General features: G+C 39.5%; 1 protein-coding gene across 10 annotated transcripts in view; it reads right to left on the bottom strand.

The window, feature by feature from the left end:
* The window catches only part of CTTNBP2 (cortactin binding protein 2), a 376,816-nt gene that overhangs the window by 110,750 nt on the left and 241,467 nt on the right, over nt 1–24,599 (bottom strand). For all 10 annotated transcript variants that reach the window (XR_012508104.1, XM_074367170.1, XM_074367169.1 and 7 more), the window contains one exon: nt 21,126–21,233. Coding sequence is in view for 9 of the 10 variants with exons in the window: in XM_074367166.1 (XP_074223267.1) it covers nt 21,126–21,233 (108 nt within the window). In the remaining variant the exon portion in view is untranslated. The remainder of the gene's footprint in view (nt 1–21,125; nt 21,234–24,599) is intronic.

Raw genomic sequence — 24,599 nt, 5'->3', positions numbered from 1 at the left:
AGGATTGGTGATACTTCAGCAAAGACCTTCAAAGGTGAGGGAAGGAGCAACAGGTCCATTCAGAAGAGCTCACCACACAGAGAAAACAAATGCAAAAGCCCCAAGGGTGGGACAGGCAAGGGGAGTTGCAGACTGTGCAGTCCTAAGGCCACTGAAAGGCCTTTGACTTCTGTGCAGACATGGTGGCCAGAAAACGAACGTGATGTGAAGGATGACATGACCTGACTCCTGTTGTAACAGGAGCACTCTGGCTGCTTGGAGATTGTAACTACAGTGGGGCAACTGCAAAAGCTAGGGACCAATTACAAGGCTATTAAAACAATCCTGGCAAGAGGGTTTTGGTGGGCAGAATAACATCCCCCAAAGATGTCCATATTCTCATCTCTGGAAACTGTAAATTCATTACCTTATCTAGCAAAGGGGATGATTACATGGGTCCTTGTAAGGGAGAAGCAGAAGTGTCAGAGAAGGAGATGCCACTGGGGAAGAAGAGGGAAGGAATGAAAAAGATGGGGGGAGGAGGTAGGGGGGAGGGAAGGGGAATGAGCAAAGCAAAGGAGGGAGGAGAATCTATTACACAGCTAACTTTCAAAATGGAAGAAGGGACCACAAGCTAAGGCATTCAGGAAGCCTCTAGAAGCTGTAAAAGACAAGGAAATATGCTGATAGACCCTCCAGAGGGAACGGAACTCTGTCCACCCATTTCAGACTCCTGGCTTCCAAAACTCTAAGACAATAAGTCTGTGGTGGTTTTTAAAAAAATTATTTATATATTTATTTTACAGTATCATATTTTTTAAGTTGAAGTATAGGTGATATATACATGTTACAGGTATACAATATAGTGACTCACAATCTTTAAAGGTTATACTCCATTTACAGTTATTACAAAATACTGGCTATATTTCCCATGATGTATAGTACATCCTTGTAGCTTACTTTATACCTGATAGTTTGTACCTCTTCATCCTCCACCTCCATCTTGCCCCTCCCCTCTTCCCATTGGTAACCACTAGTGCCTTCTCTACATCTGTCTGTTTTTTTTTCTATTTACTAGTTTGTTGTATTTTTTCAGATTCCACATGTAAGTGATATCTTACAGTATTTGTCTTTCTCTGATTTATTTCACTTAGCATAATGCCCAAGTCTATCCATGCTGCACACCAGAAACTAATACATTTTAAGTCAAATGTACTTAAATTAAAAAGCAAACAACTCACTTAAAATATGGGCAGAAGAGCTGAATATTTCTCCAAAACAGGAAATTCAGAGGGCCAACAGGAACATGAAAAGTTGCTCAACATCACTAATATCAGGGAAATGCAAATCAAAATCACAATGAGATATCATCTCATACCTGTCAGAATGGCCATCATCAAAAAGAAAACAAATAACAAATGTTGGCAAGGATGTGGATAAAAGGGAACCCTTGTACACTGCTGGTGGGAATGTAAATTGGTGCAGCCACTATGGAAAATAATATGGAGGTTTCCCAAAAACCTAAAAATACAACTACCACATGCCCCAGCAATTCCACTCCTGGGCATAAATCTGAGAAAAACAAAAACATTAATTCAAAAAGACATACACCCTGCTACTAACAGCATCATTATTTACAACTGCCAAGATATGGGAGCATCCCAAGTACACATCAATAGATGAATGGATAAAGAAGATGTAGCATACACATGCAGTGGAATACAACTCACCCATAAAAAGGGTATCTTACCATTTGCAGCCCTTCACTCACTTTTTTTCTCCTACTTCAAAAATAAGAATTTTATAACTACTACAAATATTTCCATTGTTATCAAAAACAACAAAATACCTAGAAATAAACTTAACCAAGGAGGCCACCTATACTCTGAAAACCATAAAACACTGATGAAGGAGACTGAAGATGATACAAAGCAATGGAGAGACACCTTGTGCTCTTGGATTGGAAGAATCAACAGTTTCTAAATGGCCATACTACCCAAAGCAATCTACAGATCCAACACAATCTGTCAAAATACTCATGACATTTTTCACAGAACCAGAACAATTTCAAAATTTATGTGGAAATGTGTAAGTCTGTGGCATTTTTAAGCCTCTACATTTGTGGTAATTTGTTCTAGAAGCGCTACAGACTCAATGTCCGTGCTCCCCCCAAAATTTGTATGTTGAAACCTAATCCCCAGTGTGATGGCATTTGGAGGTGGTTAGGTCATCAGGGTAGAACCTTCATGGATGGGATGGATTCGTGCCCTACAAAAGAGACTACAGAGAGTTCCCTTGTCCCTTCCACCATCTGAGCACATGAACCAGGAAGTGGGCTCTCACCAGATGCTGAATCTTGATCTTGGACTTCCCAGCCTCCAGACTGTGAGAAAACAATGTTGTTAAAGCCACCCAGTCTAAGACATTTTTTGTTAGTCTATGGACTATAGATAAACAACAGGAAATGGATACAGAGAAGTGTCAGTGGAGCTGGGAGAAGCAGTAGATTGTGCACGCATCTTACAGTTAGAGCCAACCAGATTTACAGAGAGATTGGACATGGAGTGAGAGAAAAAGAAGAACCAAGCCTTACTCTGAGGTTTATTTGTTTGTTTGCTTTTGCTGCCAACTACAAAAACAGGTTGACTTTTGGAAGGGATAGTGTTCGGAAAAGTCTGATTAGAGTGAGTCCAAGGGCGAGTCGAAGAAAAGGACTGGCATCAGCTAGCAGATGACTATTTCAAGGAGTTTTGTGTAACAAGTTGGAAGGAAATGCATCAACAGTGGGAGGCAGGGCAATCTGAGGAAAAATTTACTGACACAGAAGAGGGGAGGATGGCTGAAAAGGTGTCCCTGAATATGTGAGAAGGCACAGAACTGAGTGCACACTGGCCGGCTGAGACTGAGCTGGGAACATGGACTGTCCTCCCACAGTGAGAGGAGGAAAAATGAGTATGTGGGTACAGATGCCCATGAGCTGGTTGATGTGATGGTGAGAGAGGACGGGAGCTCTTTCTGATTGCTGCTATGCTCTAGGTGAGATCCAAAACAGCAAAGGGAGGTGGTGCTGAAGGAAGGTCTCAGAAGAAGTGTAAAGGAATCTAGGGGAACAGGCGAGTAAGACACTAAGAAACATGCTATCACTGCCAACTAGCACGAAGAGCCTACAAGAGGCACAGACAATCGTGAATTTAAAATGAGTCAATCAGTCACATCATTTGCAAATATTTTCTCCCATTCCCTAGGTTGTCATTTTGTTTTACTTATGGTTTCCTTTGCTGTGCAAAAGCTTGTAAGTTTAATTGGGTCCCATTTGCTTATTTTTGCTTTTATTTCTATTGCCTGGGTAGACTACCCTAGAACATTGCTAAGATTTATGTCAGAGAAAATAGACTTACCATATGATCCAGCAATCCCACTTCTGGGTACATATCTGGAGGGAACTCCAATTCAAAAAGATTTATGAACCCCAATGTTCATAGCAGCACTATATACAACAGCCAGGACATGGAAACAACCTAAATGTCCATTGACAGATGACTGGATAAAGAAGTCGTGGTATATTTATACAATGGAATACTACTTAGCCATGAAAAAAGAATAAAATAATGCCATTTGCAGTAACATGGATGGACCTAGAGATCGTTATTCTAAATGAAGCCAGAAAGAGAAAGAAAAGTACCATATGCTATCACTCATATGTAAAATCTAAGAAAAGAAAAAAAGAGGACACTAATGAACTCATCTACAAAACAAAAACAGACTCACAGACATAGTAAACAATCTTATGGTTACCAAGGGAAAGGGGGTGGGAAGGGATAAATTTGGGAGTTCGAGATTTGCAAATGTTAGTTACTGTATATAAAAATAGATTTAAAAAACCACCAAATTTCTTCTGCATAGCACAGGGAAATACATTCCATATCTTATAATAAACTTTAATGGAAACGAAAATGAAAATGAACATATATATATATATATATATATACACACACACACACACATGACTGGGATATTGTGCTGTATGCCAGAAATTGACACTGTAACTGACTATACTTCATTAAAAATAAATAAATACAGTGAGTCTAGTCAGCAAGGCTGGATGGTTTTTCTCCAGCCTTCATAACCCTAGAGGCATGGACACAAGGTAGGCAGAGAGTTGAATTTAAGAAGCATCAGGTTTTTGCCAAGTGAATGGGGCAGGCTCAGAGAACCAAGGAAATTGGGGGGATCTGCTAAGAAGGAATTGCAGTGATACCCCATGTAATCTAAGGTGGGTAATGAGCTTTCCTGCAGTGGAGTTTATTTAATAAACGGTATGTAGTGGTTAAAAATAGCAATGTTGACAAATTATCTAGTGACATATTCACAGTCTACTGAGAAAACAAACAGGTTACACAAATTAGTGCGTAGAGCCTGATCCCATTTTGAGAGATACATATACTGCATTTGCTCATTAATGCAGAAAAATAAATGGTTACTTCTGAATGATGGTAAAGTTTCCTTTTTTGTGCCTTTTTAAGATATTCTACAAAGAACATTTATTGCTTTAATAATTAGGGAAAATATACATGTTACTTTAAGTATAACTTAAAATTCCTTGCAAATCATGTCATTTAAAACTACACGCACTTAAATTACAGGTTATGGTTCATATGAATAGGTCATCCTAAAATCATTAACAGGTGTTACCAACACGCATTAAGATGACAGATTTTTACAAGCAAACTCATTTGACTGGACTGTGCATTATCCTTGGAAGACTTTTCAAGCTAAAACATTTCTAAAAGATACCCATTGCAAAGGCTCTTACTCAGCCAGTGTGCATGAGATGGTGTAACAGATGTCACATGTCCTGGTTAGTTAAGCATCCTTGTTGATTCACTCGTGCTTGTGTGCTGCTATTAAACATTTTGAAAATCATCCCTGCCCACAGCTAAAAGAAAAACAGCAGATGAGAGAACATAGAGGAATAATTAGGTTTTACTCCTTCAACCCTACGGAATACAGTACAGTCAGCAAGGCTATAACTTATGAGCACTAGGAACACTAAATATGTTGAAAATGCTTGTTAAAAATGGAGTATATAAAATTGCGTTGAATAATTTAGTTAAAGCTATGTTATGGGGGTAAGATTATGGGTGAATTTTTAAGTCAGAATTTATCAAGTGATGTTTCTATTAAAAAAATAATATAACTTTCTAGTGCATGAAGAATTAAAATGCAGTTGCTAGTGAGGAAAACTGTCATGGAGAAAGACCAATCCCATATGGATCCTATAGGTCACGTACAAAACAGAACAACAAAACTGGCTTTAAAATACCACAGATCATCTATACAGTAAGGACAATAATAAACAAAGAGACATTTCAACAGCCTGTACAGCAAATTGTTACATTTTACAAGGCTGATATAAGCTTTCAATTCTAATAATTATTTTTACTAATAAAAAGATTACAAAGCTGCTCCATTATTATTCCTGAGGAGGAATCTTCACTTCTTTGTTAAGCATGTGAAGATTTAAATGTTAGCTTCTTTGTCTCACTAAAAACACTCATTTTTAGTTAGGGTAGGGTAGTTCAGTTTAGGTAAGGTAGCCTAAGTTGCTATGAAGCAAAAATGATAGTGAATATTTCCCAAAGGTTGTACTTGATAGTTACAATTTGAAAACAAACTACCCATTTAGCGACACCCCAGAGTAGCAACAAGGTCCTATAAAAATCAATACCCAATTCACTGGCAGCAAGAAACATATGAGTAACAAAATTCTAGGCTGCAGGGCAACCAAAGTGCTTGTAACATTTTAAACCACTTGAGGTGTGCCAGAAAAAAAAATCTGGCACAAACTGGTTTCCCAGGCATGAAAAGTACGACAATCAAGGGAACTGGAAAGTCCAAAACCAAGCATGTGGAAAATTGACAAGCTTTCAAACTGATGAACTTCCAAATTGAAGTCAGTTGATTAGAGGAAATATTTAGCAAAATTATTATAGTGCTATAATGCGTTATGCTCAGCGTTTAATGTCAACTAACAGCATTTAAACTACAAAGTATACATAAACTCATAACATAAAAATATTTGTCACAGCTTAGAAAAACTGTGTTATAAGCCAAACTTATTTAACATCGGCATTCATATGTTCTTTTGGAAACACTGATAGAACTGTTTTCATGCTTGTGTCCCATGTTCAGACTTTCATAGCTACTGCTTTGCCTAACCATATTTGAATATAAATGACTTGTGCAGTCAAAAAAACATGCACATAAACTGATTAAACAAGGAACATTAGCAAATGATATGAGCTCATACTGGCAAATGTTTTGAAGGTTACACAGCCCATCTGTTTATTCAAAGGATCTACTGACTGCCTCCTTCACAGCAGACCCTGAGGAAGCTGTGCGTTAATCCCCCCACTACCGTGTCCACCTCTCACCACCCCACCACCTTCACTTCCACCCTGGCTACTTCCCCTCAGCATCCTGCCTCTCCCTTACATCCTCAGATGGTAGGCAAATGCAATCATGTACACCCAGCTATTATATTTTATGTGGACACTGTTGCACACACCTTCATTTCAAGAGGCACCACAGAAATTTTCAATTTCAGTAACCAGGAGTTTGCCTTCCCTGAGGAAGTAACTGTTATGGTTTCCTTCCTTACAAAAAACACAAATCTTGTGGCTTGCCCATTCTTGTTTGATTTTCCTCATCAGGAAGCTTAGAGTCCCAATTTTTGCTTCAACTCAATGGCTCAGCTTCTGCCTTATGTACTGACCCCAAGCAAGATTTCATTAGAAGACAAGATCTTATGATGACAAGATTTGTAAGCCACTATTTTAGCTCCTAATCTTGATTTGTATATACTTGTATTTTCCCATTTTGCTGTTTTGATTCTTGTAAGCCACCTCAAATCCTCTGTGGAACAATCAGGGGAATAAGAAGTAAATAAAAACAAACACATCAACAATATAAGAATATTCAGTTATTACACACAGTTCTTAATGTCTTGATAATGTATTCTATTTTAGTTCAATGATTCAATAAAGCTCCTTTAGCACAATTCCCACAGCATCTCTGAGAACATGTCTGGGCTGAGTCACTTAATGATGGCTTTTGGAGAAGCTGTCCTGAGACCAGTCATTGGCTGTCTTTTTCTCACCAAAATCTCTTTACAACTAGAACCAGCATCCGCCACTAATTTGCTGGCCATTCTGCTTACTGAGCAGAAAGCCTTTCCAGCTTTCAGGGATTTGAAGCAGCATCAAGGATTTAAGTGCACCCTGATTTTCTGTTACACAAAACATACTTGCTTTGCAATGAGTGACCAACCCTCAGATCAGTGGTTCTATACCTCAAGCACTACTCAGAATCACCTGGAAGGCTTGTGAAACCACAGGATACTTTGTTCCACCCTCAAAGCTTTTAAGTCACTTGGTTTAAGGTGCAGGTCTAAAATTTTTCATCTTTTTAATGTAAGTTTCAGGTGTACAGCATTATAAGTCAACGTCTGTATATGCTACAGTGTGATCACCAACACACATCTGGTTGTCACCCATCGCCATACAGCTGACCTCCTTTACCCATTCTGTCTACCACTCAATGCCCTTCGTCTTCCCCTCTGGTAACCACTAATCTGGTCTCTGTATCTATGAAGTTTTTCTTTTGTTTATTCATTTGCTGTGGTTTTTCAGATTCCACATTATGAGTGAAATCCTTTGATATTTTTTTCCCTCTGACTTTTAAAAATTAACTGAGTATCTTTTCTAACAAGTTTGTAGGTAATGCTGATGCTGTTGGCCTGGAAACCACACTACAAGAACCAATGCCTCAGGGTCAGTCCATTTCCCTTCTTAACTTCTGCAGGCACTCTGCCCTGCCTATCACATTAGTCACACTGATGTTTCAGCTTGGCATTCAAAACCTCCCTGATGGAGCCTGTCCGAGGTCTGCTCCTTCAGTCTAGACCCACTTAGCTCCTCACTCAAACCAGAGCACACACAAATCCAGTGCTCACATTGTCTTTCTCATATTCACTTCTCATTGCTCTAATTATTAATTGCTCTAGAAACTAAACATTCTTCAAAAGACTCCTGGAATGCCACCTCTTCCCAGAAGCCATCCATAATTCATCTTCAGTAAAACTCTTTCATGTGCTTTACTCCAAGATATAAGCCTGCCTTATGTTATAATTAATAGCTATGCACAGCTATCTTCCACCAAATTACATGAGAGAATGGTTAAGAAGATGCACTTAGAGTCAGAAAGGCCTGGGTCCAAGTTCTGGCTCCACACTTGTCAGCTGTGTGACACAGAACACACTACTTCACCACAGGCCTTGAAGTCAGATAACAATAGTATCTCCTTCAAGGGATTAAATGAGATAATCTACATGAAGTCCTAAATAGCACTCCTGGCAGACAGGGCTCAGTAAGCATCATTTTTTCTGGAGTTTTAAAAACATGTTCCCCAAATTGTTTGACATTCCTCCCAGGTGGTCAGGTCTATGTCTCCTTCCCTTGGATCTGATCCCTGTGACTGCTTGACAATATATAATGGAAAGTCACTTTGTGAGCCAGACTTTAAGGCACTGGCACATTCTATTTCCTGTCTCCCACGATGCTCCTTGATGGCTCCCAGCCACCTTGGGACAAAAAAGCCCAAGCAGGCTATGGAGAGGAACCCAGGCCCCCCTGCCCACAGTCCCCACTGACCTCCTGGCAAGCAGCTGGCACGCGAGCGAGCCTCTTAGAAGTGGACCCCCAGCACCCTCACTACAAGAGCTGCAGGTGGTGAGCTGTCCCCAGCACACCCAGCCCAAACTGCAGACATGTGAGCAAAACAAATGACTGTTGTTCTTTAAGACCATTAAGTCTCTGGGCGGTTTGTAACATAGGATCAGTGACAAAGCAAGAACATGTTATCTTTGCATCCTTTCTCCTCTCCAGCAGAGAGGAGCGCAGGTTGAGACCTTTCAGAGTGTTCATCACAAGATTCAGACATTTCCAGAGGGAAAATCATCCCAGAGGATCTCTCTTTATGAGTAAACACACAACTCCCTTGGAAAGAATTCACTTTAACCTAAGAAAAGCACAGCCTTCGTCCTCATCTCCCCTAACCCCCACCAGAGTTATGGCAGAACCCTAAGGAATTGAGGCTTCAACAAATTTAAAGGGAGCTTAAAAAAAAAAAAAAACTCTATAAAGTCAGTGATGCAAATAGCAGTACTGCTCTGTAATCTCAAGCAACCCGATGCATGCTAAAAAGGGTAGACGAACATCTACTCTGAAAAGCAAGAAATCCGTGAGGCCACCATCTGCATCTAAGAAAAAAGCAGAAGGAGACAGAGCGTAGCAGCTGACACACAAAGAGAAACAGTTTTTGGGGGGAAGCTGTACAGAATCTAGGGACACACAGTAGGTAGGGACCAAACCAAAGAAACATGGTTATTTTCCTTTTATTAAATATATTACAAATGCTAATATTTTGCTAAGTTACTAGTACGCTTTCTTTGACCCTATTTTTACATGGCCCTAACAGGTCTTTGAACAGCATCAGTTATGGCACATAATCTTAGTGCCCAGTACTCCTCCTTGGCTGCACGTACCACAAATGGGACTTGTTAGTCATAGTTAGTCTCCTTTCCTGGGCGGTAAGTTCTCTGAGTACAGGGGCTGCCTAGTTTATGCCCTCTTCCCAGGGCCCAGCACAAGGCATGAGAGAATATACTCGATGAGTATTTGCTGGGTGAATGTTGAACAACCAGCACTAAAAGGCCTGTTGGGAGAACTGGAGTTGATGCCTGAATGACTCAAGTATGAATTCACATGGGGCATAAACACAACATCCTAAAAAAAAAAAAAAAAAAAAGGTTTATACCTTGACACTGAAATTGCCTTAGAAATAACTGGTTGCTGTCACAAGTTAGAAAATAATGCTCTATTATGCTGGGAGAATTATTTTTATTCACCATCACTTCTCCATCTATTCAAATCCTTTTAATACTCCTCAACAGCCTATCACCTACATTTAGAGCCATCACCCGGAATTCAGAGTTTTATGGAACCCATACTTTGAAAAATGTCAATTGTAATTGCTTCCTCAGATCACTTCTCTCCCTCGTTCTGTCAATCTACTTTCAAGAGTGGTTAACATAATGTCCCTTAAACACTGTTTTTATCATATCCTTTCCTGCCTCAGAGCCTACAGTGACTCTCAATCGGCAACGGTTTGACATTTAAACTTATTAAGAATTTAACATATTAATTCCCATTAAGGGTTTCAAAAGCTCTTCCATTAATTGTCCCTCCAACCCAAACTCACATTGTATTACCAATCCCCAAACAGGCACAAAATGTGTGAAACCTCCAATATAGCCAAGCAGAGGTGATGGAAAGTTTTTTCTCAATTTCACCACTGAGGTCTCATTATTTTGTCAAGACACTACAGAAGAAGCCCAATGCACTTTTCTGAGTGTCTATGAGAGATCTATCACCAATCACTCATGGAAAGAGACCCATCAGTAAAAAGTCATTGTCAACTCTAATTTTGGAGGATTTTTAGAGGTCTGCTTGAAATAATCTAATCTAAAACTACTATCAGGTTCTGTCGACTTAGCCTTTGTGAAAGGAAACCTAAACTTTCTAACAAGGCCAACGATATCTGCATTTTAATATATTAATTATTAAGAATATTACACTCTTCATTGGTGGTAAATCTATCATTACCCTGGCTGCATAATCCACCTTCGCCTATTTCCTGCAACTTCTACTGACTGGTGGGAAAACAAAAATCAAAGGATTATATAAACTCAAGGAAATCAGTACAATAGCCTTTCATGGAAATCAAACTAAATTCCTGCCTGCCATTTTCTTCAGATGCAAAAGAAAAAAAAAAAAAGTTCATCAAATACAAAAAAAAAAAAAAATTAAAAAATTAAATGTAACTACAAGAGACAGATTTAACAGTGACTAAAAGATGGGAAGATGATCAGGATAGAAACAGCAGTTCCTCAGCTATTGCATCCTTGTCCGTTTCAGAAATCTCCATCTTTTCCTTAAATTTGGGTCATGCAGCACTCATACATGCTCCAGCATGTTCTCATCCAGAAGATGAGCATATTCTAATTACAGAACTTTTCTGTACTGGGTGTGATAATTAGTGAGAAGAAGAAAACATTTTAAAAATCAACGATGCTCTTCTACATTATCCTAATTGCCATTCAATAAGATCTTAGAAGTCTTGCAGGATTTACTTCTGTTTATAATTACCTGCAGTCAGTTGGGAGGGAACAGCAAATGATTAAACAGAAGACTTAACAACAAACAGTTTCTGTGTAGCTTCAGTTTCTGTGCAGCTTCTGACATTTACAACTGATTACAGGTGTGTTGGAAATGTTCTGGGAATTCACAGCACTTAAAGTAAAATAAAGATTCCATGAATGACAACCTCCAGCTCTAGGAAAATGATCAGTGTCATTAATGTTATCTTTGAAGCAGAGGCATGGTGAGAGTCAAGGATAGGAGTCAGACAGAAAATAGCTTATTTATTTTTGGAGGCTGTTTTCTCCATTCCTAAAGTGGGCAACTATAACTAATCAAGGGATTTCATCAAGATGACAATGCATGTGAAGTGCCCATCACATAATGAAAACTCAGTAACGTTAAGTCCCATTCCATCTCTATGTCCTGCTCTAAATTCAGCCTGCGGCAAACAGCAGCAAGCCTCAGGATTCCCGTGAAGCATAAGACAAATGGAATTGACCCTTTTCTTGGTTTCTATTCGCCTACTGCCTAACCTATAATCATGGGTGAAGGAAGGAGGTTGCAGAGAAGAAACTGTTTTAGTTTGAAAGGATTGAACCACCTCCTTCCTCTTCACTTTTAGATGGCTGTGAACAGAGGTTGCTGTAAACAGTTATTCCTGCACAGTTTAAAACAATGCCACTGAAAATCAAACATTTAACATAGAAAAAGAGTATGCTGCCTAAATACAGAGACGTGGGGAGCAGACTGACAAGCTGTAGGGTAAGTGTAATAATTCATAGGGCTAACTGCTATTATGTTGTTCCTATACACTTAAAAAGTCACTTTTAAAAATAATTAACAATGCATATTATCTTATTCCCAATACACTTTGGAAGTTTCCAAAATTCTTTAGCCCTCCTTTGGTGGTGGTGGGTGGAGGTAGTGATTTTACTTTAGAAAACATTGTCCCGACACCACCAGACAAGTCACTTCTCTCCACTCAGGACCCCTACAGCCACCACAGGAGCCCTGAGCAACGATGGTGACCCCAGCTCTTTTCAGCCTGTGGTCTGATTGTCCAAAATATCCATGTGGCCTCATGTTACTGCTTATTTTCCATCTTGCCTTAGGCTTGCTGCGAGGATAAATTAATAGTGTAGATTAGCCTTAGTTTCCATCTGGCACCTTCTAACTTAAGGGGTGGAGTTCTACCCTAAGAAATAAGAAGCAACACCCATGTTATGATACAGGAAGCAGGTGACCAAGATCTATCTATAACTTTCAAAGTGTGAGGAGGGGGAGAGAGTGCAGGGGAAATTTTTCTACCAAGATAGACTGAGATTCAAGCGCACATCTTTTTTCAAGCACCTACTAGGGGCCAGATCCTTTGCTAGGTGCTGGAGCATATTATCTTGTTTAATCCTTGCAATTCAAACAAATGTATGACTGTGCATTAAGGCCAGAGAGGTGTGATGTTAAAGCACTACCCAACCCCATTTACCTAGGAATTTAAAGTCTTTCTTCGAGGCCGAAGAGCTGCAATGCCCAGACACCAGCACCTGGATGGCCCCTTCTCAACCTACCCTGTACATAAGGACTGCTGCTCTGGCTTGCATATACAAAACCACATCTGATGTACTTTATTGCTAAGAGCTTTTAAGGGTTTACTCTCTGCAGGATTTTGACCATTAAAGCCTAATGCCCAGCGGAGCTGCAACTCCACCCTGATACAGGTAAGGTGCCTAGTCAGTGCCTGACACTGAGAGCAGATTCTGTCCACAGTCCATTTGCCAAAGAACAATGTCATGAGAAGGTTCGGGGCTGTGGGAGAGCTTGTCAGCTGTAGCATTTGACTTCTGGAGAGGGTAACTATGGGAGCATAAGCCCTGCAATGGGCCACTTAAAATAGGCCAACACAGATATACTGGAGCAGAGCAAATCTGGATCACACTGAAATGTCTTTTGCATTCTTGCTGGGTCACTCTTAGCACTATGTGAAGCCATCTTCTGCTACTTTACCCAAGCCTCTGTGAAAAAATTAAAAAGGAATTTGATTTTTCATCACATGCCTTTAGAGATTTATAGTAATCTTAAGTTATGAAAGAAGGGGGCTTTTAGCAATAAAATCCATTTAAAAACCTAAACTGAACTAACTGAACTAACTGAACTGGATTCGAAAAAATAAAACCAAAAATAGAATTTTGCCTTTCCAGAAAAATTCAAATGGAGAATTTACCTTACCAATCTTATTTTAAGTGCACAACACCTTAACTAAAATCATTACCAGCTCATCTTAGCAGTTTGAAAAGCACTGTTCACTGCTAAGTGACAAAAGCGATGAGAATGCACGTTTTCTGTGCCCTCTTAAAGGGCAATAATCACAAGCATCTGAGACATTCCCATGTCTCAGAAAACCACTCCATGACATTCTGCCTTTATGGTTCTCCTACAAACTCTGACTGCCCAGAAGCTAGGGGTGATCTTTGTCATTTTTTACCCCTTGAAAATGGTAATAAATTTTTAAAATATTTACATTAAATACTTACATTTAATAAACTTCAAATGCAAAAAAAATAGAATACACTGTAATCAGGTTATTAATGTCATCTTTTTAGAAAATGCAAACCTGATCACTGGCATTCTCAAGCTTAAACACGTCAACGGCTGACCACTTGATGTAGGATGAAATCCAGCCTTTCCCCGGGCCCTCCCTGTCCAGATGGTCTGGCTCCTGCCTTGCTCTGCTTCTGATCTTGGGCCACTCTTTCTTGCTCTCCGATTTCTTGTACTTCCTGTCAATTATAAAGCTCCTTCCTCTCCAAGGGCCTCTGCCTGTGCTGCTCCCTTTGCCTGGACACTCTTCTTTCAACTGCGTTCACGATAGCCCACCTTCAGGTCTCAGGGATGATCACTTCCTCAGAGAAGCCTTTTCCGACCCAATATAATCTATCTTAATCTATCTCATAGTATTCTTTCCTTTTCTTTCAGAATCATAATTTTTTACTTAGATATTTTGTTTATTGGTTTAGTATCAATTCCTCCCACTTGACTCAAAGATCCACGAGCAAGAACTCATATCCCTTGTTCCCCACCCTTGAAGCCCAGAACATGCCTGAAGACAATGAGCATCTGCTGAACGGATGCATGGGTCTGCTCACCTTCCCACACACCGTCCAAGTACATCTGAAATACAGGATATAGCCACGCCTTTCTGCCTTTCTTATTTCACCCGTTCAGCAACTATTTACATTTTGACTCCAAAGGTTGGAAGGTAGAAATTGAAACCCCTTAATTTTTCTTCCCAAAATAACTATAACCAGAGAGAAGGCAGGTAGAGTTGTGAGTACTGCTTTAGACCATTGTGTCTTATAATCAAGACACAGAATTAATCATATACATGGCAAAGGAAATTCCCACAAGAACCCATGACTTATTGCTTAACCACCGAGTGTTAAGATGAGATAGCTGAAATGTTAACAGAATGCCTCAGAGGAACACCCTCTATTTTCAAATCACAAGGAACTAATTCTAGAAAGGAACTGCTAATTGAATGGACAGCCCCACAGATGATAATCTTCAAAGTGTACAAAAATATATTCTTGGTTTGTGTACCATCTGTAACCCTGAATCTATCCTGTGCCCAGTGTGGATCTAATGGTACATCACTGAGTTGGGAAAGCTTCTTCTTTCCCAGATTTCCAGCTTTCTCAGAGATATCCTGATGATTTACTATTAATGATCTGCAAGAAAATGCTGCTCAAATGACTTCAGTTGCTTATTAAATGGTAGTAATAAACACTTTGCTTTCATGGCATCATTACCTTTCTTTCTTAATACATTTTTAAAAAAGCATTATATTGCCTAATTTATCTTCTATTTTCTTCCTTCATTAATAGTAAGTGTTCATCAGGGAAAATAAAGTTTCTCAGAAGTAAAGAATCAAAATTGCTATTTCCTGTTTGTCCTACTAAACAAAATAGAGTGCTATTTAAAAATCATCAGCTATTGCATATTACGAAAACTGATTTGCTTGCAGAACAAACAGTGTCTGGTCAAATCTCCTCCTCCTTTCTCTAGAAATGGAACAAAGGCGTTATCTCAGCAGACAGGGAAGGAAACAATTTACGTTTTCATGAATTCAGCTCTGCTCAGCAAATTCATTCATTCATTCTTTAAAGTAAATAGCACGAAAAAGAGTATGTTTTGGTCAATCAACTGCCTGCCATCGTAAGAGCATTTTGAAACACAAAAGGCTGCATGTTTTCTTTAGCTGAAACCAGAATGTTATTCCTCTAGTGTTATTAGCAGACCTGTCACATAAAGAGAACTCTCACAACACTCTGTAGTGTACTAGCAGCAGCTTTAAAAAAAATCAGTGGAAACATTAACCTACCTAATGCTTTTATTTTATTTAAAGAGACTGACTTCGTTCTATGTAAAGATTCTAGCACTGGGCCATACAACCATAAAGGTTTTTTAATCTGAAAAATAAAACATGTAAGCTCTAAGAAACTATAATGCAATTTTCTAATATGGCATTGTTTTGAAAGAGTCATGAAATTTGCTAAAAATGGCCATTTTCAGATTAATTTTTAGCTTTGAGAAAAAAACTATCACAGGAAAAAAAATCACTGTATCGTAACAAAAATATCTGAATCATTAGTGTTCTTACATTTGTTTCAGCAAATGAATATAGCTTTAAAAGTGGCATTAACCAGTATTGCTTTATAGCAGTGTTTTCCAAGTGGGCATGATTGTAAACCCATGAAGAGACCTTTCTGGCCGTCACATGTGGAAGTGCTTCTGGCATCCAGTGGGCAGACCGCCCAGGGAGGTTGCTAAGCTTCCCATAAAGCAGAAAACAGCCCCCTCCCCACAACAGCAACAACAAATATCTGGTTCCCAAATGTCATTCGTACTGAAGTTGAGAAAACCTGCTTTAAAGCAAAACCTGTTTAAAAAAAAAAATTTTTTTTTTTTAAATTGAGTTTTGAACCCAATGGAAGGTCAGGTTTTCAAAAAGAAAGGTATTCGGGGCAAAACACATAAAGCCACAGTTTGAGACAAATAAAGCTTAGGTGCAAATTACACTTCTCAGAACAATTAATTTTAAATATATGAAGTCAAGACATAAGAATTTTCTAAGTGGGCACAATTTTGACATTATAATAAAGCTCCACTTACATTCAGTTCAAACTTTCATTTTTGGGCCTGGTATAAAGTAGACACTCCACAAGTATTTACTGAGGGAAGGTGAAAGAGAAGGATCTATCTTCTTGTACCACACCCCAGCACTGTATACAGTGACATTTAATAATGGACTGCATTACGTTAGATGTCTTGCAGCGTCCTCCTTTGCTTCATAGCACTGGGCATCAAGCCCGCCGGCCAGCTCCACTTCCCAGTTTCCTACACAGCCAGGCACATCTACAAAAGTTCTCACCAATGCACTTGTGTGCACTGATTGGAAGAAGTTTCTTATTCATTTCCTACCTTGTCCCTACCCCCCACCATAAGTTGGGGTAGGGAGGTAGCATTGACCCAGTTTCAACCATGCAGCTAAGGCTAATTCCCTGAGGAGAGCAGTAAGCTAGAAATTCCCTGGGTGGCTGGCTGACCACTTGGCACAGAGCTGCCTCTCCAGCAGAGATCACTTGCCTCCAGAATGGTATACGAGAAATGAGCTACTTAATCTATTAAACTTTGGGTCTCTTTGTTGCAGCCACTTACACAAGTCAATTCTGTAATTTGATATCTCCTATGATATAAGGGCCATAAATGCACTCTATCCGAAGAAATGTTAAACTGGCTAATTTTTTTAAAGTTTAAGTGCAAATAATACTTGAAAATCATGATTATATGGTCGCTCCATAGTGATGATAGGTTAGGAGGAAGAACTGCCACGCCTGTTAACAATGTTCATTCTCATTTATCCAAACTAAATGGAAAAAGAAAGTAAATCTGGAGCTGACTACCCAAGGAGTTCATTGCTCCAGCGACTTAAAATTTACATAAGCGCATGCCAATGATAGCAGGCTGGACCTTATAAAAATGGAGGCTAAAGCAATTTTAACTCTTAAAATTTCCTAACTGCAGCATTTTCGTCTTCCTGCCCTTGACTCCCTTTGACTAAGATGCTGATAAAAATACCAACAACAAGAGGGGAAAGGAAGTGAGGGCCAGAGGATTCCACAAACTAAACACTGAGCATTGAGTAAATGACTTCTGGATTAAACTGTTTATTCAAACCTTGAATACTCAATTAAATTTGATTCAAAAGGCTCTGTATCCATCTTGGTTTTCAGAAAATGTAGCTGCTTCTCCTTGGGCATATTCTGCATTAAACTCCAAAGTATTTCCCTCTAGATTTCATTTGATACAGAATATATTTATCCAAAGATTTATTCCTACTTTATGTGAATGAGAAGGAAGTCACTGAGAAACAAACTGTTTGTTATGCTTATGAAATTAAAACGTTTCAGTTAAGCTGCTTGATCTAATTCAGATTTTCCATCAATATTGCTCTTTTTAAAGATAAAATCCCTCCCATAAAAATTAATGTCTTGACTATTACATCAATTAGAAAGCCATGGACTTACTGGGAAATATTTTTACCTTAAACATATGAAAATGGTAAAAGTACCAAAATTTGTAATTTCATAACACCTTTTCCCTAAATCATATTTATGGACTGTCCTGACAAGTCTATGGCCATTAATTCAATGATCTCAGCAGATTTTTATGACTTTAAAATCAAAAGCATCAGGATAATGTGATTTAAAAAGTAAAATAGCTTGGTCTGAAATACACTTTTTACATTTCTAAAATTCTACGGAATCTGAATGCCTCAGAACAAAATCACCTCTTAATTTTAATAACGTTTAGGGTAAAAAATCACAATGTACATATAGTAAAATTATTTACTATATTCACAGAAATATTACTTTTGACTTTTTTTAAACAAGATGTATTTCTTCCAATTGAACAGCAGCTTACTGACTAGTGATTCAGTAGATATTGGCTTTTAATTTAGAAGTAAGTTTATCTCACAATATGAAGTAAAAATAGAAGTTTTGTATTCTCTTTCCTTTCCAATTTCTTTTTGAGGCATTGGCCAGTCACTAAATTATATTCTACTGTTAAAGGAAAAGGTAACTAAAGGACACATGTGGACCCAAGTAAATATTTCACTAGTTTCATGAGTTTCAGTGAATGTCCCCAAGGAAACAGTCAATCAGTAAAGCACCACTATGAGTCTATGACAGCTACAACAGGTTTATGAAAATGACATTATTATCTACTGCTAGAAGCCCAATCATCTAAACAAATCAGTGACAATTCCTAATTTTAAAAAAAATGACAAAAAGTTGAGAATCTCCAAATACACCGAGCTCATGCATGCTGCATTGTCAACCTGAGATAAGGACCAGTCTCGCAGGGCTTCCTTTCTGTTTCTTTGATTTGAATCTATAAATAAAAGACGGGTATCACAGTGGTCCTCCACAGGAGCTGTATCCTAGGAGGCATTCTGGAAACAGGTGAGGACAATTTTAGTTTTCACAGTCATTGGCAATTAGGGGGCAGGGCTAGGGGTACGCCATACACCCAGGAACTGTCCCAAGCACCCCACAACTTTCAACCGTCCCTCTGTTCATTCCGTTCACTAGAACCTTCAGGGTGACTATCTCAGCCTAAAGAGTAACTTCTTTTCACACATAAACAAGCTGCTTTAATTCAGTTTTAACCAACACTAAGTTTTTCAGGGATTCAGCTCCTATGTCCATGTGTGCTTTTGTTTGGAGCTATACCGAGTGTCCTTTGCCATTTCAGAAAAATCACCTCACCCGTGGCATATCTGCTCCCTGTATCCAGTCAATGACACGGCATGCCTGCATCGGGATTCTTTTCCCACGACTGCACTCACAGCAATGTTATGAATAGGTGGAGACAGCCACCTACTTCATCGTGTCTTCCACTGGAGTCATGCCTGAGCATTTATGTACTGGAAACACATGCTATTTGGTTAGACATTACTCTCCTGTTACTTTGTACCACAATTAGGGCAATGTACTGGTTATTTTTAACATTACCTACTTATACACGCAATTTTTCATAAATTTCACTGCAGCACAGTAAAAGAGAATGCAAACTATTTTAAGAAAATGAAAAACTAGATCTGATAGGGATTCAAACCCTGACCTAGAATATCACATAAGGCTTCTCGCAACTCCAACATTCTTTGATTCTATGAAAAACTTTCAGTTTGGCAAGCCCTGATCATTAGCAAGCCTTTACCTCTAACTCTTAGATTTGAAAGTACTGCAATTAAGTTAAAGAGAGAAATGCATGTGGTTGCCATGGTGATACATAAAAACACAGACTCTGCTAACCACTCCAACATCTGTGTGAGCAGACGGCAGTGCCACAGTGCTGATGCCTTTCACAGGTTAACAGCGAGGGACAGAGAAGTACCTAAGGGACAACTGAAGTCCCCGCATCTACTCCATCTCAAGAGGCTACACGTGCGGTCTCACAGGTGACTGTTCCTTGTTCTCTCCCTGGGCTGAAGGTCACACATTTTAGTGCTTCACTGCCTGAGCATTTCTCCACAAAGTTCATTCAAGAAAACTCACACTGGCAAGCAACACAAACGTTCCAAATGTGCAACAGGATGAAGACCTCTCACTACCCAACTGTGCACAAGTCTCCTTAGCAAACTGTATCATTCAAAAAGCAACACCCTCAACTCATCAGTAGAGGCTTGTGGTTGGTATAACCACACTCCGCTTTTTCGCAAGCCATTGTTCTCTGTCATCAGGTTGAAGAATCATCATTATCAGCACTATACCCATTTCTAGGTTGTGAAAATGTACTGAAGTCGTTATTTCAGGAATGATTGCCCCTTCTCCCACAAAACTGGATTCTCAGCACATCTACCTCTCCAGTGTGTCTGACCATCCACTGTTAGTATTGCTTTCCCCACCATATTAGTGCTCGTGAAGGGGACAACAGTTTGTTTTGGGTTTTTTTTTTTTTTTGACATTCTACAGTTTCACATGTTAAAATAAGCCAAAAGTTTGAGGAATACTCGCTGGTGAAAGATAAATTCATACTTTCTATGTAATAAGTATGTCCCTTTTGGCCAAATGACCACCAGTTGGAAAACACCTCACTCTATACGAAGTATTAAATATAAAAAAGAAAAAAAAATCCTCAAGTTTGGCTCACATACCAAACCAAGTACAATCTTGAGAATAACCAATCAGAAAATTCTACATTGAGAAAGTTTATTATTTTTAAGAAAACAAAGTTTTCTTTATGGAAGTATTTAGAAAATAGATAACCCTTTGCAAATTATGAAAACTTAAAAATCACTGTAAAATTTGAAAAAAAGTAATAAAACTATTCAAAGATACACATATATAAAGATTTTCTAACTCAAGAGTTTCTGAAAATAAGAAATCATTTTTAATTCATTTATCAAGGAAAAACTTCTATTACCAGCGATTTCTTCTACAAATGATTCTCAATTTTTCCACACTGGCCTCAACATATGTGAAGTATAACAAAGTACCCATTTTCTGAAAACTTATGTCTTTCACTAAATAAATAGGTAAAACGTAAAAAGAGATTTCAGAACCAATACAGCTTAATTCTTAAGTTTCTCAAACAAAACAGCTTAGAATCATTTCCCTTCCTTTCAGTGACCATTGGACTTCAGGGTTTGTTTGAGTTTATCAAGGTTATAGGCTGGTGTTTGGAGGGAGGGGCCTATTTTATTTAACCTGATGCAATGTTTCAAAACTGTATGATTTAAAAATCAACAAAAAAGCAGCTTTGCCATTGGCCATGTGAGAACAAGAAACGACACAGAAACGGGGTGTGGCCCGGGAAGGCTCTTACCCGCAGCGCCTCGATGACCAGGTCTCTGGCCTCCAGCTCCCCCTCCATCACGCTGAGGAGCATGCGCAGCTCTGGTTTACTGAGGGTGTCCACGTCAAACTCTTTTTTCTGTAACACAAATTTTAAAGAATGAGAAACCTTCCTAAGGGAAAGCAATGGATCATGTTCATCCCAGCGGCTCAGCAAACCCAAGGGGCTCTGGGGCACTGGTCAGCAGCAAACACTCTCTGCCCTGACCTTCTGGGAGGAGAGGGAAAGACCACAGTGCGGGTATCCCAAGTCTCTCCACGGAGGAGCTCTCTTCCCGGCCTGCCTGCCCACCTGGCTCCAGGATCTCTTCAGATCTTACAGCACAAATTTAAAGTCCCTGGAGTTTGTATCAAAACGGGCCCAGTGTGTGCTGGGGAGAAGTTGCGAGGGTAGCAGAGAAAGCATGAACGTATTCCTAGAAGGGCCCCAACATAAAGGCTCCTGGGAGGTTATTACGAATTCCAGGACATCCAGTAATAACAGGTCATGTTTACAGAACACTGCGCAGCAGAGGCCACCAGCGAGCAGCCGGCAGCCAAATCTGGCCCACAGATGTGTGTTCCTTGGGCCACAAAGTGTTTCATTTTTTCATTCAGCCATACTAAAAGAAACTAAAAGCTGTCACCAAAAAAATCCAGATCCAGATTGCTGGCTTCTCCTCAAAATTCAGATGACTGAGTAACCCCAGATTCTCATTCCCACAGGGTAATAATTCACAGAGTCAAGTAGCAGCGGCCCCTTTAGAAAGAGCATGCTCTTTGCAACCCCAAACCACACACACACACACACAGCAAAAGCAATGTCCTTTTAAGAGGCCTGGCCTGACACTCACATATAGTCATTTGGGCCTGGGGTCCGGTGAGTCTGGAACTCCTGCTATGTGGTTATCAAATACTTCCTCATCAATGCCTCCGTGGCCTCTTGTCATCCCATTACGCAGGCTTGAGAGGGAGCTGAGGCTGGTATGAGTGAGCCTTCCAGAGACCAGTTCTATGACGAGGCCTCAACCCCATGGCACTGGGGGGCATAATCCTCACCCACTGCTCTTCCAGCCCCACCATCTTCTCCACATTCCCTCCCTAGTGACTGCATCCAACCCCACAGCTTTAAATCTCACTGATTCACCACTGGTTCCCAATTTTTTGTCTCCAACTCTGCCCTCTTTCCTCACAACTTTAACAAGTAGGTCTTCTGACAGCCACCTGTATGGCTGAAGAGGAGACAGGGTCTGCGAGCAGGCTCACAGCCGGGCCAGGGTGAGCCCACCGCCCGGGCTCCCTCCACAACACACACTCCACTGCTCCCTTCTGTGGAGAGACTTGTTTGACAAACACATGTTCATCCCCAAATGTCTCAGAACACCCAACCTCAGAAGCCAGTCTTCAGAACATTCGCCTAGCACACATGATTTCCAAAGAATTCTCAAGGAATCAAATCTACCTATAAGATAGCATCACCTTTATTTTTCAGATTAGAAAACCATAATTCAAGAGTCAGATCATATACCCAGATCACACAACCAGGAAACGACCAAAATGCAACCAAGCGCTGTGACTTGTCTGCACGCTATATCAGCTCGGTGCCAACATTCGAGAGGTGAAAACAGTGCTATTCTATCAATGAGCCAAGAAGAACTAATTTAGCACCTATGTATCTGATGACATACTACCAGTGTGATGACATGGATGTAAACATAGCAAAGCCTATAAAGGATTCTAGGGACTTTCAAACAGGTATGACCAGACCTGGTCACTCCTCAGTTTCAAAACAACCTTCTGGAAGGAGATAATGGTATAGAGAAGAAAGAGACCAGAGCTAGCTGGTTCTCCAAAGAATTATTTTTTTAATCTTCCTCTTAAAATGGTTTCTTCTTGCACATACAGTAAACAAAGCAGTTATTTGGAAAGGCAGGGGCTCAGGATGCAAAAAGAGAAAGGAAAAAGCCTAGAGCAAACCTACAGGATGGGTAGTTCTGGGATGCCCCTGCTTACAACGTTAACTTGGAGACGTTCCCTGTAAACAGCAGAATCCAGTATACTAGAGCTCAAATTCTGCTCCCCTTACACAGCGGTGTTACATAAACCTTCAAAGCCAGTTGCTCTGAAATTCAGGCTTAAGAATCATCTGGAGACCTTGTTAACACAGACTGGGCTCCACCCCGGAAGTCTGATTCAGAAGGTCCACGGCGGGGCTGTGAATCTGCCTTTCTATGTGTTCCTGCTGCTGCTGCTGCTGCTTCTGGTCCAAGAACTACACTTGGAGAAGCATTTCTATAACTTATGTGAGTCACTGTTTTCTCATCTATAGAACAGAAATCCCAGCATCTATCCCACAAAGTTCTTGTGAGGATCAAACAAGTATCAATGAAGTAAGTGCTAAATAAAGGTGGGTGATTGTTATTATTAAAGCTGAGAGCACCCAGATGTTTTTATACAGGAGTGGGATATTGGCTACAAGCTTATTTCTTTGAAAAATCTACCAGCCCAAGTTCAATAAACTCAGTTTACTAACTATGACGAAAGACAGACTCTTTTATCCTGGTTTTTCCCACTGAGATGCGAGAGTAAGCTGCAAGTCTTACGCACTTTAGAGGGTAATGTTTTATTAATGCTGCTGCTGGTGGTTCTAAAGATTTTAATTAATTGTATATTTTATTGTCCTTGTTTCCCCGAAGCTTCATAAGCAAAGCTCTCCGTTTTAAAAACTAATAAATTATGAAAGACATTGCCAAGATTCTGATTCACATTAGAGTTGGGAGAGCTTGCCCTGCTTCCATCACCATCACCAGCACAACATGTGACCTGCAACCAACACATCAATAAAAAGGAAAATTCATTCAAGTGAAAAACACTGCTACCAGGGTTCTTGCTAAATCATAAATTATGTTACACAGAATGTTAAAAAAGAAAATCTGTCTCCATCTATTGTCATCCCACTTAACACACCAAATGTATTAAGTGATGTATTATTTTAGATACACAGTGTATCTGTCTGCCTGCCTTTCTCTCCCCTACCTCTCAACCACTGCTTCCTCACTAAAGACACTTCTAATTCCCAGCCTTTAATAATAAAAATATTCTAAGAATATTTTCAAATGGTCATTCTCCATTACTTGATGTTTCCATCCCCTAGTCTAGCAGAATAGGGTAAAAAAAAAAAAAGTATATGAAATCATGTCAGAGATCTTAAGACTCTGGGAATTTTACAAATAAATTCCAAGCATTTTGGTATTTTTATAAAAATAAAGAAGCCCTTAGAAGCAGAAGTCCCACTAAAAAACTGTATTATTTTCATACTAAGTGTCATTTATCTGACTTGACACAATTATGGTACAAAAGTATTTAGATACAGAAAAAGCAATTATTAAACCTTCTTGCTTTAAGAGCAAAATAACTGTTCTAAATTGTATAATTTTTCTGATGTATGAGTGACATAAAAATGCTG

Source organism: Camelus bactrianus, chromosome 7 (genome assembly GCF_048773025.1).
Source record: "Camelus bactrianus isolate YW-2024 breed Bactrian camel chromosome 7, ASM4877302v1, whole genome shotgun sequence".
NCBI lineage: Eukaryota > Metazoa > Chordata > Mammalia > Artiodactyla > Camelidae > Camelus > Camelus bactrianus.
This window is presented reverse-complemented; position numbering and strand designations above follow the sequence as displayed.